At 39.5% G+C, this 18936-nt stretch overlaps 2 protein-coding genes across 2 annotated transcripts in view; both read right to left on the bottom strand.

The window, feature by feature from the left end:
• Snx1 (sorting nexin 1) overlaps positions 1-18936 on the bottom strand; it is a 380995-nt gene that overhangs the window by 264931 nt on the left and 97128 nt on the right. The gene's annotated exons all lie outside the window — the stretch shown is intronic.
• LOC145407663 (beta-1,4-galactosyltransferase 4-like) overlaps positions 472-18936 on the bottom strand; it is a 34573-nt gene continuing 16108 nt past the window's right edge. The window contains exons 4-8 of the mRNA XM_080278533.1: positions 16941-17153; positions 16177-16534; positions 15398-15495; positions 9409-9609; positions 472-3335 (exon numbers count right to left, since the gene is read on the bottom strand). Coding sequence (XP_080134659.1) covers positions 2990-3335; positions 9409-9609; positions 15398-15495; positions 16177-16534; positions 16941-17153 — 1216 coding nt within the window. The 3' untranslated portion in view covers positions 472-2989. The remainder of the gene's footprint in view (positions 3336-9408; positions 9610-15397; positions 15496-16176; positions 16535-16940; positions 17154-18936) is intronic.

The following is an 18936-nucleotide window of genomic DNA, read 5'->3' on the forward strand; positions in this document are numbered from 1 at the left end:
CCCTGCTCTCCACTACTTCAGTTTTCAACTCTCCCATACACCCCCCCATATAGGACATTACACAACCTTGTACCACTCCAACACCGACTTTAAACCACTCACCCAGTTGCCCAAATACCCTTATGCAGGCTACACGACCATCCTTCTACAGTATTATCCCCCTTTGCTCACCTTGTAGTATGCATGTTATGCATAATCCAGATCCATAAATACCCCAAGTACTGTACCTTACAAGTTTTTCTTACAAGCTTTCTCCACTAGCTATTTGTCTCATTCCAAATATTTGATCCACACATCCTCTACCACTCTAAAGCCATCCTGTTCCATTACTCACCAGGTCTTCTGATACAAAATATTATGTCCCTAGCTTTATGATAATCCTTCCTTACACCTCTCCTACAACACTCAGCAGAAGTATGGTAAATAAGGTAATGAAACTGCTAATTAAAGAACAACTTTACTGATGACACCTGTATGAAAACATGACAAATATAACTTTATTGTACAAGAAAATACAGAGGAAGCACAAAGTTAAATCAGGCACCTTTAAACGTAAACAGAATAAGTTTGCTCTACGGCACTGAACAGTCAGGTGAGCAATTATTACAGTATTTCATCAGTCATGTGCACAAAAACCACAGTTTACTGTACGGTGCCAATAAACAATTGATCAAAACCTGAAACCTATGCAGGGTGTTTTGGGAAAAGTTTGCAAAATTTAAAGATATAAGCCTTGGGTGATTTTTTTTCTTTTCTAATAATAGCTGCTATATCAACATGGGTCCAGTTCTTAATCACTGTGGAGCTACAGTTATTGATAATCTTATTGGTGACTTATGAGGGAAGTCACTTTCAACTATAAGGTCATCAGTAACTGCAACTCCATAATGGGTGAAAATGCATCCATGTTGATACACATTTACTGTATTACTTAATATCAGTCAAAAAATAATTTCCTAAATTCCGGCACACTTTCCCTACGTCACTCTGCATACGAAGTCAAAGAACCCATAGCCAGTGTATAGCTGCATTATAAACATCTATTGACAACATGAGTTCTTCTTAATGAACTATTCTATTTAGTGTATTAAAACTTCACATTTCTTATCCAAAAATAACTCTAGTGGTGAAACATCTTCATCAACAACAGTTAAGTAAAGTTTAAAATACTTACAATATACCATATGAAATCTTGAGAATCTAAACAATTACTTACTAACATAATGATCATATCTGTTGCTACCATTAACTTCACACACTACACCCGCCTTAACACTTCCCTAGTCAATTGTGAAAGTCATCTTACTTCTTTTCCCTTATCACAAGACTGAATTTTTACCAGTGATGGAGGCTCACCATCAATTCCTTACCAACTGATTTCTGCATGTGGTACATTAATATTCATCTGTACGTTACTTGTGATATCTACATTGATACTGAAAGACATAAATAACATATAATTATGTGGACAGTAAGGTACACTACGAAAAAGTAATCTCTCAATTATCCGGATGATGATTACCAAGACAATCCATCATCTGGACGCAGTGATCTGGCTGTCTGAAACCATTTTTCATAAATTTTTCTATAATATCCGGACAAAATACTAGCGTCCGGGCGGAAATTATGGTTTTGCGCCTGGCTGGGTAGGAATAGCTCAGTGGCACTGTTGTGTCTGGCTGGGTAGTTTACACAGCATCTGCTAGAGACCCCCTCATTCGGTCTCAGCTCCCGTGCGGCGATTGTGTAGTAAACAGCTCCTCCCGGACAGTTGTTATGGCGGTGCACATAGTAGTTTTTGTGGTTGTTCTCTGCCTACTTCAAGCCTTGCTTTTCCTTACATGCCTCTTCCTAGGGTATATGATCATGTCCCCTTCACCAGGGAAAAGGAAGGGGGTAGTGCTGACTCTTTAGAAGCAGGAGATCCTGGGTAAGATTCATGTGGGATGGTCGAACTGTGAGTGCTGACATTGATGTTACTGTATTCTAGCTTACCACATTGTAACATGAGTTTATTCTCTTTTACCATGATTTTATTCCATTTTACCATTATGTTTTATGTGCCACTGCATTTTTAGGTCTGCCTGACCAGAAAGAGTAGCACTAAACAACAGGAACAAGTGTTATACGATGTACTCTAGTGGCCTAACACTGGCTTTCAAAGTTAGGTTATATACGAAAGAGGGCCAAGGGAGAAGTCCACTATCCGGAGGGAACCATTACCTAGGCATGTCTTTGGCTCAACTACATCGGATAATCGAAGGATTACTGTATACTGCTACAAAAGAAATGCTAGAAAGCCCCCTAAGCTGAGAAGAAAATCTAGTTTTATCCTACTCTTCATCATCAGTTTTTTGTCATATTGACACAATTTTTTATCTTATTCTAAATGGTAAAAAATTTTTCAGATCTTCCTTAGTTTCCATTACCAACTAGACACATAACTCGATTAATCATTTCTCATGGTTTAATCAATAATGTACCATTGCAAATCTGGTGGTTTTTTACTAATGTTAGCTGCCTACACTCTTTAGCTTGCTCACTAAATACAGTACAGCACTTATCTTTAACAACTATTGTTAAGATGAGGTACTGTTATTAATCCTAGTTACACAATAATGAGGCTGCTGGACTGTGGCAGATGCAAGTTACTGTTGGCTTTTATCACAATGTTTACTATTAAAATGTTGCTAAGGATCAAAGCAAGTTTTGGGAGGTTATGCTGTTCTTGTAGCACTTCAGGAATAATGTACAGCACCACAAATGTTGCTGTCAAATTTGAAAGCATTGTAGTAAGCATCACAACCAAAGATATGGGGAAGTTTTAACTTTTAAAACTAACACCTTAAGTCTAAGTTCTCTACCACCTTTCCAATCCCTCTTGTCATGAAATATTCAGACAACATTAAAGAAGATAACAGTAATCTACTGAGGCAAATGAGATCACAAAACTAAGTCTTAAAAAAAGTGATTATCAACTCAGAAACCATCAACATGAAACCAGAAGCAAGGTATAAAGAGGCTTCTCCTTCTTCTCAATCAACTTGTACTCCAGTGTACTCAAGCCATCCTTCTCTACTTTTCTTGAATTTTCCCAGAGGGTTGTGAAGCGGTCCTGCGCCGGTGTCTCACTCTTATGTGTCAGCATGACGTAGGATGCCACTGCCGGGTCAAAGCGCACCATGACAAGGCCTAAACGGTGTATTCGGGCATTCAAATCATCATCTTCACCACCCCAACCAAAGAATCGGTTGCTGAAGCCATCCATGGCCAGGATGTGTGAGCGCTGCAAGGCTACTGCGCCACCAGCCAGTCCTCGATATGGCAGATGATATCTGAATAAAGAGAACACTGAATGCATACAAAATACATGAGAGTAAAGAAGACTCTACCAAACTGGTATCACCTTAAACCTATTCCTCATCTCCACTAGAGGAGGGAAGACAAAAGGAACAGCTCTCTAATTTCATAAGGAGAAAGAATCAGACAATATGGTGATTATAATTTACTCTTCATGTACTGCATGGGGCGGGCACTGAGAGTGCCACATCTTTGTGCTAGTCAGTACATAATCAGGTTTCACTCTCTTTCTCTAAATAATATGCAGGGAGTTGCTGTTGTTGTTTTTGTTCCAACCAGGCTCATCAAGTTGCAAATCCAGTGGACTGCTGGAAACAGGCAACTTTGACTGATCACTCCCAAGGATCTTTTGTTAAGGTTATGCAGGAGGACTGTCTGTATTGTGAGGGTGTGATGCATATGGTGAATAAGTGTGTTGGTATAAGAGGGACTGCACTGCAGTGTGGACAGAGTGGATTGTTTGGGTGTTGTATTTTGTGTTTGTGTTTTAGCTGGGATGGGTGGTGGCTGCATTGCGAGACTAAGTGTACTCATGTCCCTCTGGGTAGGCTAGGTTCTGAGGAATGTATGTCCAGTAGTGCTTCTTGAAGGATGCTGTCTGGCTGAAGATGTAGGATGGCTGTGGTGTGGCTGTGTCTATAAATATGTGTCTGAGAATGTATTGTTAGGTGGAAGAAGGGGCATGTTGCTGAGATACTCTGTGTATTGCTGGGCAGCTGTTCATTTTTTGTTACTTTGTGGAGAGGAGTGATGCAATATGAAGTTACAAGGATGGGACAGGTCCTGGGCTGAAGCAATGAACTAACCGCCTCCCATGTGCATATGATTGACTGGAAATATTTTTATTTCTTGATAAACTGATCTATGTGGTTCTGGTCCATCCATCTTGTTATCATTCCTTTATATATATATACACAATGTAAACACTATATACAATATATATAATATTTATATATTAGTGGTAGGTGAGGGCACTCACCATCCACTCACTCAATGTAGTGCTGCTCTCGGGTGTCTGCCCTTTCCTCTCCTCCATCCTTGTTTCCTTCCATCCTCTTCTGTCTTTCTTTCCTTCATTTTTTCCTCGTCCTTCTGCCTACAGGTGACTGTACACTCCCTCTTCTGTCTTTCCTTCCTCCATTCTTTCCTCTTCCTTCTGCCTGTGGGTGACTCTACACTGAGTGACAAACCAAATGGTTTCCTGTACACCAGGAAACCATTTACTATGCTGGGTGGTAACCATATAATCAGATTTTGGCGCCTGGTGGTTTAGCAGGAAATTATGGCACTCCAATCGGATTGAGCTGGTGAAGGTTTATATCCATGGGGTGGTTGGGGTTTATTGCTCATGTAATGCCACTCAGGGACGTGTGAGGCTGGTCACTCTCATCTTAAATGCCAGGACCAACTTGCCTAGCCCCAGGCTCCTATGCTCCTCATGGGGAAACGTAGGATTGGATGATGGACGGACGGATATATATATATATATATACTGTATATATATATATATATATATATATATATATATACTGTATATATATATATATATATATATATATATACTGTATATATATATATATATATACTGTATATATATATATATATATATATATATATAATAATAATAATATGGTCTCTTGTTTCTCAAAAGTGCCAGTTCTTCCATAGGGAATTCACTAGCGCTGGACACACCTATATATTACTTTAACAATTACAAGAACTGTGACAACTCTCTTATACAATATAAACTTCATCAGTAATAAATGTGAATGTGGTAATAATTAAACCTATAATCATCCATCACAGTATCTCTCTCCAGGTCATAGCATTTTGAAAAGAGAAAGGCTTTCAGCTGTCTCTTAAAGGATTCACCTGAAGAGAGTTGTCTCATGGACAACGACAATTATATAACCTGGGGGCTCTATAAACAAAAGAACAATCAGAGAAAGATGACTGGTGAATGGTTCCAGGCTTGTCACGTCGCAAAGAATCTTCTTTACTACATAACATCACACCTGGGCGTCCTGATGGGAATTTCAAAAATTCAGCAAGATACTTCAGTTTACAAAACTTAATAACCTTGAATGTAATAAGACACAGTTTAAATTCAATTCTAGCCTTTACTGGTAACCAATGCAGCCCAATTAGGAACAGGGTAGTCAAGGTTCGTGGGGGGAGACCTAAGATAAGCCTTTCTCCCCTCTTCAACACAAACTGAACTTTTGTTAGTGTATTATTTGGAAGGCCAACCCACAGTGAATTACAGTAATCGCCATGAGACAAGACCACTGCGTGGACCAATGTTAAGAGGCAACGTCTATTCAGGAATTTTCTCACCGAGTACAGATTTCTAATATGCAAGTTACACCCTCTAACAACCTGATTAATACGTTCTTTGTAATATACAGTAGTTTGAATTAAAGGAAACACCCAGATTTCGAACAGAACTGGTTAGATGAAGCTGTAACACACCAATGTTCAAAGCCAGGGCACTATCAGTGTCGTCACCCCTTCTGTTTCCTCTGGTGATGATGATCTCAGCTTTATCATCATTGAGCTTAAGTTTCCTTCTTGCCATCCAAATCTTAATATCAGATATTAGAGATTGAAGCTTAGTCTCGGTATCATTAATATCTGTCATCTTAGCATAAAGCTGAGTGTCATCAGCATAAAAATGCTAGGACATGTTGTGAGCATCAAGTAAAGACAATAGACTACTTGCTTAGACTGTAAATAGAATTGGACCCAAAACTGATCATTGACAGACTCCAAACAGAAGGGAAGCAGAATCTGAGCTAGCATAATGAACAGCTACTCTCTGAGATCTGTCTGACAGATACGACTTAAGGAGCAATGTCACAAACGCCATCAAACTACACAGGGGTGCAACCGTGAATTTTCTAAGGGGGGGGCCTGTAGTGAGGTGAGGTCAGGTAATCCGATAATTATGGGAAGGTCACATGCAGGTTTAGAGTCAGGGAGCTGCTGGCTCATGTGTTACTCTTTGTTTGTACTTGCCAGTTTTCCATGTTTTGCTGTTATCGAAATAAATATACAGTATATAAATTTTTAAAGGACCCAGAGAACTAAGGGGGGGGGCCCCGGGCCTGGTGGGCCCCCCCTGGGTGCGCCCCTGAAACTACAGATCATTCAACAATAATTTATGATCTACTGTGTCAAAAGCTGCAGACAGATCCAACAGAAGTAGGAAAGAGGACATCCTACTACTGTAAAGGTGTTTGCCACCAAGTCACTATGAATCCTTGTTCATGCAATTCAGTTGAATGATATTTTCTGTATGCTGATTGAACAACAGGAACAACTTAGTTATGTTCCAATAGTGGTAAGAGTTGATCAAGCATGGCCCCTTAATAATCTTGGATAAGAAAGACAGGTCAGAGTTGGGACGATAATTTGGCATGCTCTCGACATCAAGGCCGGGTTTCTTTAGTAGGGGCCTAAGCAAGGCACATTTCTCAGACTGCACAATATTGCTTTTTAAGAAACATCTATTTATTCTGTTGCTGATAAGGTCTGCTGCATGCTCGTACACATCAGGCAAGGATCGAGTGAACAACATGTTTTGTTAAGTTCTCTGATGTAACATTTGACTCTATTTACATCCAGCGGATGAAACGTTGAAAGCAAATGACCCCTTGTGTGCCATGCTTGGAAGTCAACTGAGTACACTTCACTAGAAGAAGTGATGTCAAAATAATTTCTTATGCTAGATACCTTAGTTGTAAAAAATGAAGCAAAATCAGAAGCCAATTGGGCATCAGAGACAGAAGTTGGTTTAACAATTACATTCCTCCAACCAATCAATTCTTCACAACTGCAGACACTTTTTTTGATCACCACCACATGAATGAACTTTGCTTTGATAATACCTTGCCTTTTGGACTTTTACAGCATTTACAACAGCTCTTCTCGCAGAACGCACATGAGTTAATTCAGTCCACTGCAAGCGCCACTCATGTTCTACCATTCTACATCGTCTATGCAAAGAATTAATGGATGGACCATACCATGGAGAATTATCATGTACACTGATTGTTTTTACAACCTCAGGACAATAATGGGCAAAAACTGACCTATGCTCATTGTTATATAATATCAATCAAATCATCAGAAGAAAGATTTGAATATTCAATATAGTTTAAATGATGATCAATTTTGTGACACATCAAATGGCGGTCAACGTTCCTGTAATTTCTGAACAAGATGACCTTTTTAAGGGAAGTGGGTTTTGGGATATCAAAACTAAAAGTGATCAGAGCATGGTCAGAGATGAGGGGGTCAACTGAGTCAACCTCCACATCAGATACGCACCTGCAACCAACAGGGGACAAGATCAAGTCAAGGACATGCCCTGAGACGTGAGTTGGATCACTCACATGACTGAAAAAATTATATATTCTGATTGACCAGCTCAAGAATTCTGAAGAAAATGGTTTTGACTGTGGACTGTCAACCCAATAACTGAAATCACTGCAAACAAGAAGTCCTCCAGATTTAAGAGAAAACACTTCAAAAACTGCCCAAACTCCTCCATAAAACCTCGATCAGTGCCCGTATGACGTGGTCGATAAAAAATTGTAATTCTAATGGTTTTCTGATGGAAATTTATCAATACTTCCATAATTTAAAATGAAGATGGAATTAGGTCAGAGTATAAGAAAGAAACATTTGCTAATGCTGCCGAGTAGGTGAGTGCTACACCTCCTCCCGGACAGTCAGCGGCAGGCCTGGGAATACTTATAACTGAATGCTTCTTAGGCAAAGCACTACGAATAACATTAATACCAGACTCAAAGAACCAGGTTTCAGTCAAGCAAAAAATGTCAAGCTCATGCTGATTCAGAGCTTCATTAATACAGTCCACCTTATTACAAATGGAAAAAATATTAAAAATACCCATCCTTAGCTCGTTCAAGAGAGAGATAGTCAGATTTTTAATGGTCAAAAGTTGGTATTTTCAATCAATCTAGCCTACTCCTATGAGAAATCATAACTGGACAGTCTCTACTAAATGCAAAATGAGCAACTGACTGTGGATTAGTGTTAACTCTTGATGTCTACAGGAAGAACAGTTGATGCATTTGGGAGAATTTGTTACAACAATTCTTGGATTTATGGGCTCCAGCACAAAAAACACATTTACGTTAATCATTTTTTCTAGAACACCTCTCAGATGTATGACCAAAACCCTGACAGTGATGACACTGTGTACCCCAGAATCAATCAAAAGTGCGGCATCTTGTAAGATCCACATAGATATAGCTGCCCTGTTCAATGATGGAGACATCTTCAAGACAGTGGCTTTAGTGTCATTCTTAGTTCTTGTGAAGAGAAGGTTGAGTGTACAACATCCATCCACGAGCACCATGTGCACCTTATGCCAAAGCATGGTAATAAAAATATAAGAATGCAGAACAGGATGATGACTCCTGTGGGGTAATGTGGGATTAATTGTAAACATTTACCACTACAGAATGATACTGTACCATACTTTGTACTGTATGTGAAAAATCCTCCAAACACATAGCCCTTTCTCATACTCATCAAGTCAGGAGGGCGTAAATTAATACGGTACTGTATCAGTAATACCAGTGTGGAAAAGGTAACAAGTTAGTGGGGTACACCATACGCTGTCAAATGAGAAGTCATGTGTAGAAGCCTGCTCCAAGATCATATTAGCTGACACCTGGGAATGGCATTCAGGTTTGTATTCCAAGTGCACCTGAACATTCTGTAACACCTCTTCCTTAGTGATTAATTCTGAACATTATGCCCTAATATGCCTTGTACAGTATATTACTGTTGTACATATAGATATTAAAAGTATATAATAGAGAAGAGAATATCAATTTGTCATATGTGAAATAAACTGCCAAGGAAAATTTCACTATAAAACCTCATATGCCACCCAGGATACAACCTTCAGTCACAAGGGACTACACACCCTAACCGCAGTCCTTAACTTGGGCAATGTTTTATCTCCCCAATAGAGAAAAATGCACGGGCTAAAGCAGTATCAAAGCTCACCTGAAGATATCAACTGCAGAGTACATATGCCTGGGGTTGTGGGTGCAGGCATATATGTTGTAATCATGGCGTGGTAATAGGTCAACATCATGGAAGATAAAGCAATCCACTTGGTCCAACTTAAGTGTTTCTGTAAAGCCAATGTTGAAGAGCTTGGCCCTGTTGAACGCTGCCTCCCCAGACTGCTCCACTACCACAATTCTGTCATCATCGAAAATGTCCTTTATGAGATGCATACTGGTTAACCTCTTTGTCATAATGAAATCTTTTTAGTTTAAACCTGCTCTCTCAACTCTCCTGGTTAATTTTATTCAATGACTTTTGCTTAATTTTAGTACTGAACGGGCTAATTATGACTATATCTAATCCCTCCACTTTGAAGTCTCCTCTAAGGTAAATACAGTAATCCCTTGATTATCCAACATAACAGGGCCAAAGGCATAACCAAATACAGGCAATGTCCAGATACAGAGCAATATCCTCTACTATACCCATACCCTACCTATACCCAACCTACATGTATAGTGTCCCTCCTAATTTTGGCAGTGTTCTGCAGTCTTTTGGCTGTTTTTATACATCAAAACACATATTGCAATATGCAACATAATCCTTAAAAAAAAAAGAAAAAAAAAAGCTACCAATGTGCTTAATTTTTCCAATATGTACAGTACCCTTCCTAATCTTGGGAGTCTTCTGCAGTCTTTCAGCTCTTTTTGGACATCAAAACACACACTGGTATATGCAATATAATCCTAAACACTAAGAAAACAATGCATAAACAACAACAGTAAAAAAAAAAAAAAAACTACCAATATGTACAAACCTACCTATATGTACAACCCTATCAATATGTGCAGTACCCCTCCTAATTTTGCAAGAGTTCTGCAGCCTTTTGGCTCTTCTTAGACATCAAAACGCACATTGGAATATGCAGATATAATCCTAAACACTAAAAAAACAATGCATAAACAACAAAATAACACAAAAACCCTACCAATATGCACAGTACCTATTTTTTTTTTTCCCAGTGTTCTGTGGTCTTTCAGCAGTATTCAGACATCAAAACGCACACTGGAATATCCAGCGTAATGCTAGACACCAAGAAACCAATGCATAAAAAAAAAAAAAAAAAAAAAAAAAAAAAAAAAAAACTACCAATATGCACTGAACCCCTCCCAATTTTGGCAATGTTCTGTGGTCTTTCAGCAGTATTTAGACATCAAAACACACATGGGAACATCCAGTATAGTGCTAGACACTACGAAAATAATGCACAAACAACAAAAATCCACAAATATTCTGCCTATAATGTACAGTAACCCTCCTAATTTTGACACTAGGGAATTCAAAAAATTTCTGACACACCAAGAATGATGGCTGACTCCATGGCACAAAGAAAATAATTTCTTTCAATTTCAATATGCCCACGGAAATTTGTTATATTGGTATGTGTTATATATCAATAGACAGATAGATAGACAGGTACAGATTGTATACCATCATCTTCGTTGTGTTCATACTATAAGACAAGCTAATAAAAACACACAAAACTGATGATTAAAAGTACAAAAAAATAATGAGAATAAACTTGGAGTAAAAAATACTTCCAAATAACTTCCCAACATCCTAGCACAAAATTTTGCCCGCACTGTGCAAGAGCTAAGTACAGTACTGTATATGTCTAGATGAAGAATTTCATGAGCTTTCTCATGGTGTTTCTGGAATTTCGATATGGCCAACAGTACTTGAATAGGTTGCAAAAAACTAAAAAACTCACTGGTGGTGACGCAGGGATGGTGGGTGACGCATGTGTGGGGGAAAACTGAGGGAGCAGGAGGGAGATAAGCCAGACAGTGGTGAGCATGGAGGGGGAGGGTGCCAGGAGACTTTCACCATTAGGTGAGGAGGCAGACAGGTGCTTTTGCTCTGCTGGTGGGTTAGGCTCTGTGTTACTGTACTCGTCCAAGGCCCATACGTTTCCAATAATCCAGCCGCCCGGGGGATTTCGACCATTTGGTCCCTGATCGTCGAAAGATGATCAGCCATTTTAGCTCGGCTTGTGGGTTACGGTTTATTACCTGCGCGTGAACAGAGAGGCCGGTGAGTCACCCAAAGGACTTTTTTACTTTCTAGGCAGGTTGGCTGCTGAAGCTGGAACTTATACATCCAGCTACGGACAAATAAATCCAGATACAGACCTAATACGGCCAAGGCCTAATGTCCGTATATGAAGCATGACTGGATACAGAGCATCCGCATAACTGAGGGATTACTGTATCATGAACCGTGGTAGTTGTTCATAATAGGGATCGCCAAGGAATTTGCTGATAACCCTAATAAAACAGTCACCTAAAACCCTAATAAAACAGTCACCTAAAAACCATCTTAGAAAGCAAACTTATTCTTGAAACAACATCCAGAAGGTTCCTTTTCAATAGTTTAGGTCAGACAAGCATTGATAATGTGGAAAGAAGTGTTATAAGAAAGTTTAGTACATTCAAAATTGTCAATTTGTTCATATTATTAGTCAAATTATTGTTTCACAGGTCTACAAGAAATTCTACTCGGTATTTCAGGATAAAAACTAGCCAGTCGTATTTAATGGGTCACTGCATGTGTCCATTACTTATTTTAAAACACCTAATCGAAAGATGATCAGCCACCTTCCAAATACACAGAGATTCCTCTATGCCACTGCAAGAACGAGAGAAGCCATTCAAGTACAGAATTGCCGTCAAGTATCAATATAGTAGTGCATCAACAGCAGCGTGACTATATTAAATTCTATATTGTACTAAATATCGCTAAGTGGAAAACTCTAGCTAGGAGATTATTTACGCAGGTAAAGAAACGCCATTGTGGGAAAGGGTCTTTGCGTCATTAACACGCACCGGTGCAATTTTATACAATAATCTGGGCTCTAATTAGAAATAACCATGCTGTGATATCGTAACCATTTCTTAAAGCGAACTAATGCCAAACTTGGATCAGCTTTTCAACGTTATTGGACTTCATTGTGACAGTAACCATCTCACGAGTCAACTGCAGTGGAGCGCAGAGGAGAAGGGAGAAGAAAAGATGGAGGAGGGAGACAAGAAAGAGGCAGAGGAAGGGGATGAAGAGGGCATGGGGGAGGCACAAGAAGTGTCCCCTACATCAATTAGTACTGTAACTAATGTAGTAATGTTGCATTTTCAATTTCACACTCCATCCGTCCATCCATCATCCAATCCTACATTGCCCCATGAGAAGCGCAGGAGCCCGGGACTAGGCAAGTTGGTCCTGATGTTTAAGATGAAAGTGACCAGCCTCACTCATCCTTGAGTCACATTATGAGAACAATAAACCCCAACGACCTCTTGGATATAAACCTTCACCAGCTCAATCTGATTGGAGTGCTGCAATTACCCACTAAAACACCAGGTGCCACAATTTGGTTATATGGTTACCACCCAGCATAATAAATGGTTTCCTGGTGTACAGGAAACCAATCGGCTTGCCACTCAGTGTAGTGTCATCCATGGGCAGAAGGAAGAGGAAAGAATGAAAGAAAGAAAGACAAAAGATGGAGTGTAAAGACACCCGTAGGCAGATGGATGATGAAAAGAATGAAGTAAAGAAAGACAGAAGAGGAAGGCACACACACACAAAAAATACCAACTATTATGCAACATGGTCGGGCAAACCACACGACAGATTTTGGTTGCCTTGCAATCAATCTGAATATATAGTGCTTCAGATTTTACTCAATGCACCTTCTTAAAAATTATCTTTGTTTAATCTATCTGCAAATAAAGAGATTCTGAAACAAAGTCCACTGTATGAGGCCTCACTACTATAATAAACAAAATGATGACCAGAATTTAAAATAACAACCAACAAGCTGTGTATGCAAAGCCACAACACCAAAGCAATGAAAATTATTAGAAAATGCCAAGTGTTTAGTGTCGTAACAAAAGTTTTAATGGTAATTGAAACACATGAATTTTGACTATATAATTAAAAAATGATCATAAAAAAAGTAAACAAACTAGGTAAATAAAAAATTTGTAATTTAAAAACGGGGAACAGGGATAGCTAAAAAAAAATTAAACAAACAAGGAAGGATCGCTGAAGAACATGCAAAACCAGCAAGGATTCAAGTAACGTTGACAATGTAAACTCACAAATCCCTATTTTGACTCTACAAACTGTTAATACCAGAGTCAAAAGGGATTTGTGGGTTTACATTGTCAACATCACTTGAATCCTTGCTGGTTTTGTATGCTCTCCAGCAATCATTCCTCGTTTGTTTACTTTTTTTAGCAACCCCTACTCCCCATTTTTATATTACTAATTTTTTTATTTACTTAGCAACAATTTGGAGATAGCAAGAATATTGTATAGAGAATGTCCTTGGAATGAAAGGGTTAATGCTGCTCATGAGAATTCATCAAATAGCAGGAGAAAGGACTACTCATCTTAAGACTGCAGGATCAATCTTGTTAAGGCATGGGAACAGCCACGACAAAAATTCACTGAACCTTCATCAATCTTCCACAAAGTCTACTGACATGTCATGAAAACATCCCTGTTCATGCCACCACATTGTCCTGAATGAGAGTCCTTGCATTTCACAATACCCAGTACAGTATATATTCATTGCCAGACGCCATGTATCCCAAACGGGGTGGCCAAGGGCTCAGAGTTAATTGTTTTACAGGGAGGGGCACTAATCCTCCACCAACCCCACTTGACACGTAGGGAGAACGTTATGCCAACAGCATCTGGTGTTCCCAGGCGGTCACCCATCCAAGTACTAACCAGACCCATGTATATATCATTCATTCATTCATTGCCAGACGCCATGTATCCCAAACGGGGTGGCCAAGGGCTTAGAGTTAATTGTTTTACAGGGAGGGGCACTAATCCTCCACCAACCCCACTTGACACGTAGGGATGCCAACAGCATCTGGTGTTCCCCGGCGGTCACCCATTCAAGTACTAACCAGACCCAATGTTGCTTAACTTCGCTGATCGGACGGGAAGCGGTGTACTCAACATACCCTATATATATATATATATATATATATATATATATATATATATATATATTATATATATATATATATTATATATATATATATATTATATATATATATATATATATATATATATATAAAATATATATATATATATTTTTAAGTGTCCGACTCTGGGCAAAGGCTCAGGGCCTATTTCTTGGGGGCAGTCACCTATCCCAAATCCCAGTAGTCCTCCTACACCTCCACATGTCACCACTTCGGCGCTAACACCCACTGTCCATACTGAATACATGCTAGGGTTGTCTCATACAGGACTGGTGTGCTGGTATTAGCGGGGGTACTTTTACAACATGTCGGCGGGTCATCTGGTAGATCAGGAAAGTCTGCTTTTTAGGAAATTCAAATCCTTAAACTGTTCCCTGCCCCAGCCGGGTTTCGATCCTGGGTCCATTAGGACTGCTGGCCGCCTCTCTACCGATTCAGCCACTAGTGTCCCGAAAGTGAGAGTATCACTATCTTTTGGTATGTGGGCAGACCACTCGGTGTCTGATAACGGACTGCCTAAGTAATACCCACTCAGATACACAAAATATGGCAAAGGCATATGAACAAAGAGTTCAAAAGACAAGTGTTGAAAGTTATACTTTCAGCAAAGAGTGAGTGATGTTGCAAAACAGTAAAATGAGAATGAACACAGTCAATGAGTGGAGGAAATTTAAGGGATGAAAGTTTTTTTTAATTTTTCCCCCTGTTTAGAAGAGCTACTTTATATGTGGCAAGCCTCTCCAATCATGAGTTATATTCGCAGCAGGGATAAATATGAACTTCTGCAACATGCACGCACATAAATGTGAGCGCGCATGCACAAGCATGCATGCACACACACACACACACACACACACACACACACATATACACACACACACACACACAAATGTATGAGAAACATACATTGATGCACCTACCTATAGTGAAGTTGCTGTCTGGTGAGGAAAGGGTGCATATAGGTGAGGAACTGGTGGAGGTGGGTGCTACGGTTACGGTACGGTACAACCACAACTACCTGTAATGTAGTTCAATGTCACTGACAATCACATATATAAGAAAGTATCAAATGCAGTACCTATAATAAATTCCTTAATAACCAGCAATGGTACACTGCTAGATACATAAACCAGTACAAGTATTTTCATGATACATACCTGTACTGCGCTGGTAATACAAAAAATTAATCATTATCTAAAAGGGGGATCATTCGACACACTGGTCCACGTATTTCACTGCTGGGGTACAGTAAAGTACATTCTAAATACCTATATATTTCTAACAGCCTTACCATCACTACCATCTCCCTTTCCTTTGCCCCAGAAAATCTAACTGTGCTCGTACAGTACATCCAAATTATTAAAACTCCCATATTGTGTTACATCCAACTCTTTCAAGTGGAAAAGTCTCTCCTACACTGAACAAAATACAGCAGTCCAGTCAGTAACAAAAACTAAGAACACATCACAGTACTGAAGGAGTTAACCCCTCTACTATGATAATGTCTTTTCTATTTTATTTTTGTTTTCTTCTGATGATTTCACCTACCTATGGAGAGACTCTTCAAACTGGAGAGAGAAAACTATAGCTTGCAATAACCCCTTCAATATAATAGGCCTTTCCAAAGATGAATAAAACAATCAGTGGCCAGCCAAACAGAGTATAAGGCCTAATTGTTCTGAAGGGCAGTGTGACTTACCTGATACCGGGACTTGCAGCTCTTTGGCTTTGACACTCCACCTTCTTGTACATCACTCTTCTTGACAATTTCTTCCTCTGGCAAAACCTCCACATTGCTGCTCATCAAATGCACTGTATCTTGCAACAGTGGGGATACAATAGGACACCAGTCAACATTTTGGCTTTCTGTAGGTCCAACAAAGCCAACCAGTTCTTGCATAATATCCTCTCGATGAATGTAGGGGAATGTGATGTCAACATATTTCCCAAGCAAAAGTGGGACAAGCCACAATATGATGCTGAGCAGGCTTGATACCAGCCACACTCTGGCCAAGTTCACATTAACAGACTTTACCAGCTCTACCATGGTAGCACAATGTGTATGTTATGGTTTTAAGAATTAAGGCAAAATTATATGACTGGCAGTGCAAATCACATTAGTATAAATAATACCTCAAGAAAACTAAATACATATGTATTACATGAGTATCCTATAATGACTACGAAAGCTAATTACAAAGCTTGGTACAAACAACCTTTGGGGTAGGGAGAAATTGACTGAGGAAAGGGTGACTCTTTGGAACTTCTTAAAACAATGAGACTATTAAACTATCTCAGTAAAGCTTTTTTCACAATGAACAACTCTGATATGCAATATGCATGTTCCTCTTCTACCAAAACGCTTTCAAAACAAATTCCTAACACAGTTAAACTTCATAAAAGCACAGACTGAATATTTTTACAAAGAAATTTCCCATGGTACCAAACACTGCAGATCTGTGCTAAGCAATCACCCCCTGCTGTCCCTGCAGCTCCTTTATTGCCTCATAGAAAAACTTAATCTGTCCCTTTATCTTGGCTGACTTCTTAGAGGAATCAGCCAACCTGGTATTTAGAATGGCAAGCTTTTTGTCAAGGAACTCGAGGGCCTCCTGCAAGGTCAGCTCCAAGTGGAACCCCAGTCCAATATTGATGAAGATGCGGGATGTATCAGGCCTGAGGAAGGGAGGAGGGGTTTAGTATTATACAATTACATATCACATATTTCATGAAACTGTAATGACATGCACACTAGTAAATATAAACATGCAGTAAAAAAAAAAAAAAAAAAAAAATGAAAAATGAAAAATGAAAAAATGAGGAAAAAAAAGTGGGACCAACTGCACAACTGCATGGTGCAGATGGGGGATGAGCAGCCTGGGAACATTGTGAACTTTAAAAACCTTGGAGTGGCATTGTGAAATACCTGTCCTGAAAATGGAGCCTGAGTTTAAAGCAAGTTCATGAGAGAAAAAGAAATGGAGAGCATGGTTGTAACTGAATCCAGAAGGGTTAGTGTGCACGTAATGAACTGCACTCTGTCCATGAAACTGTGATGACATGTAATTAAAGGATGTGATGGATCTTATGTTGAAATAATGAACTTTGTTGGTGAGTCTTAGCTTCTTCCATCACATGCTGTATTTCAGTCTTCCCATCTCTAGTTAATAAGAACTGGAGAGCTTATAGCCTTCATTAACCCCTTCTGCAAAAGAAGCCCTTCCTAAGTTGAATAAAATAATCTGAAAGCACCAAGGATATCACCAATAAAACACATAATCGGCTTTCATGGGGGTGTTGTTGTTGCTCAACCCCGGTCTGCCTGGCTAAGCAGACCTGTCAACTACACGTACTGTAAGCTATTGTCTCTACAGGGTTGTCCATGTCTAAATCCAACAGTCATTGATTTATTGAAAAAAAATAAAAAAGTAAATAAAAAATAATAATAATAATGAGTTATTCTGTTATGTACAAACAACTCCACTTCCAGGTACTACAGGGGGTGGTGTGCTGGAGTTCCACGCGACATCAGATACTTGTTTACGTAACACATCCACAAGGGTGACCCAAAACGAATGCAACCCATAACACTAGGAAGATACTTTAACTTGTGCTGTACATGCATGACATACTGACACCCCACACACCACAAATATACACAGTTTCCTATGCAGATGACATGTACACATCAAAACACAAACACAGCTGCACACAGCCTCCAACCTTACCTCAAGACACTTCGTGAATGGTTCACCACAAACAGACCCAAAATAGCCCCAGCCAAATCTACTGTGACCCATCTCACAAACTGGACACCACAACATAGTCCCATTTCACACCTCACCATAAACAAGATCCCCTTCTCAGACACACACACACACACACACACACAGACTCCTTGGTGTAATACAACACATTACAAACATTAAAAATAAATTAACACCAAGACCCAACACCCTAAGGCCACTTAGCCATACAACATTCAGACACAACAAAGAAACCACCACCACAGTACCGTATACAAACAATATATACATTCGGTGATAAATTATGCAAGCCCTGCTTGGGCTTCTAACCTCACTAAAACACAGCACAACACCCTACTGACCATACAGAACAAGGCTCCAAGAATAACCACAGGCTGCACAGCTACTACACCTACAGACCACCTACACTGAGAAAACAAAGTCCTCAAAGTCAAGGATCATCTAGTCATGAGAGGCACACAAATTCTTGCCGCAGCCTCCACAAACCCACACCATCAACTACACTACAAGGCAGCACATCCACACACACCAAGGAACATCAAAACAACACCCAGTATGTGATATCATATGCAAATACTGTTATCTCTACTCCCTCGCCTGCCTCAAACCAGTTTCCAGAAGCATATTCATGCTCAAATCATTCGCCACTCCATTCAGTCATTCAAAGACAACACAGCTGCATGCACAGCCTC

The sequence above is a fragment of the Coenobita brevimanus genome, chromosome 74, assembly GCF_032717465.1.
Source record: "Coenobita brevimanus isolate Jiangsu-jjx chromosome 74, ASM3271746v2, whole genome shotgun sequence".
Classification (NCBI taxonomy): domain Eukaryota; kingdom Metazoa; phylum Arthropoda; class Malacostraca; order Decapoda; family Coenobitidae; genus Coenobita; species Coenobita brevimanus.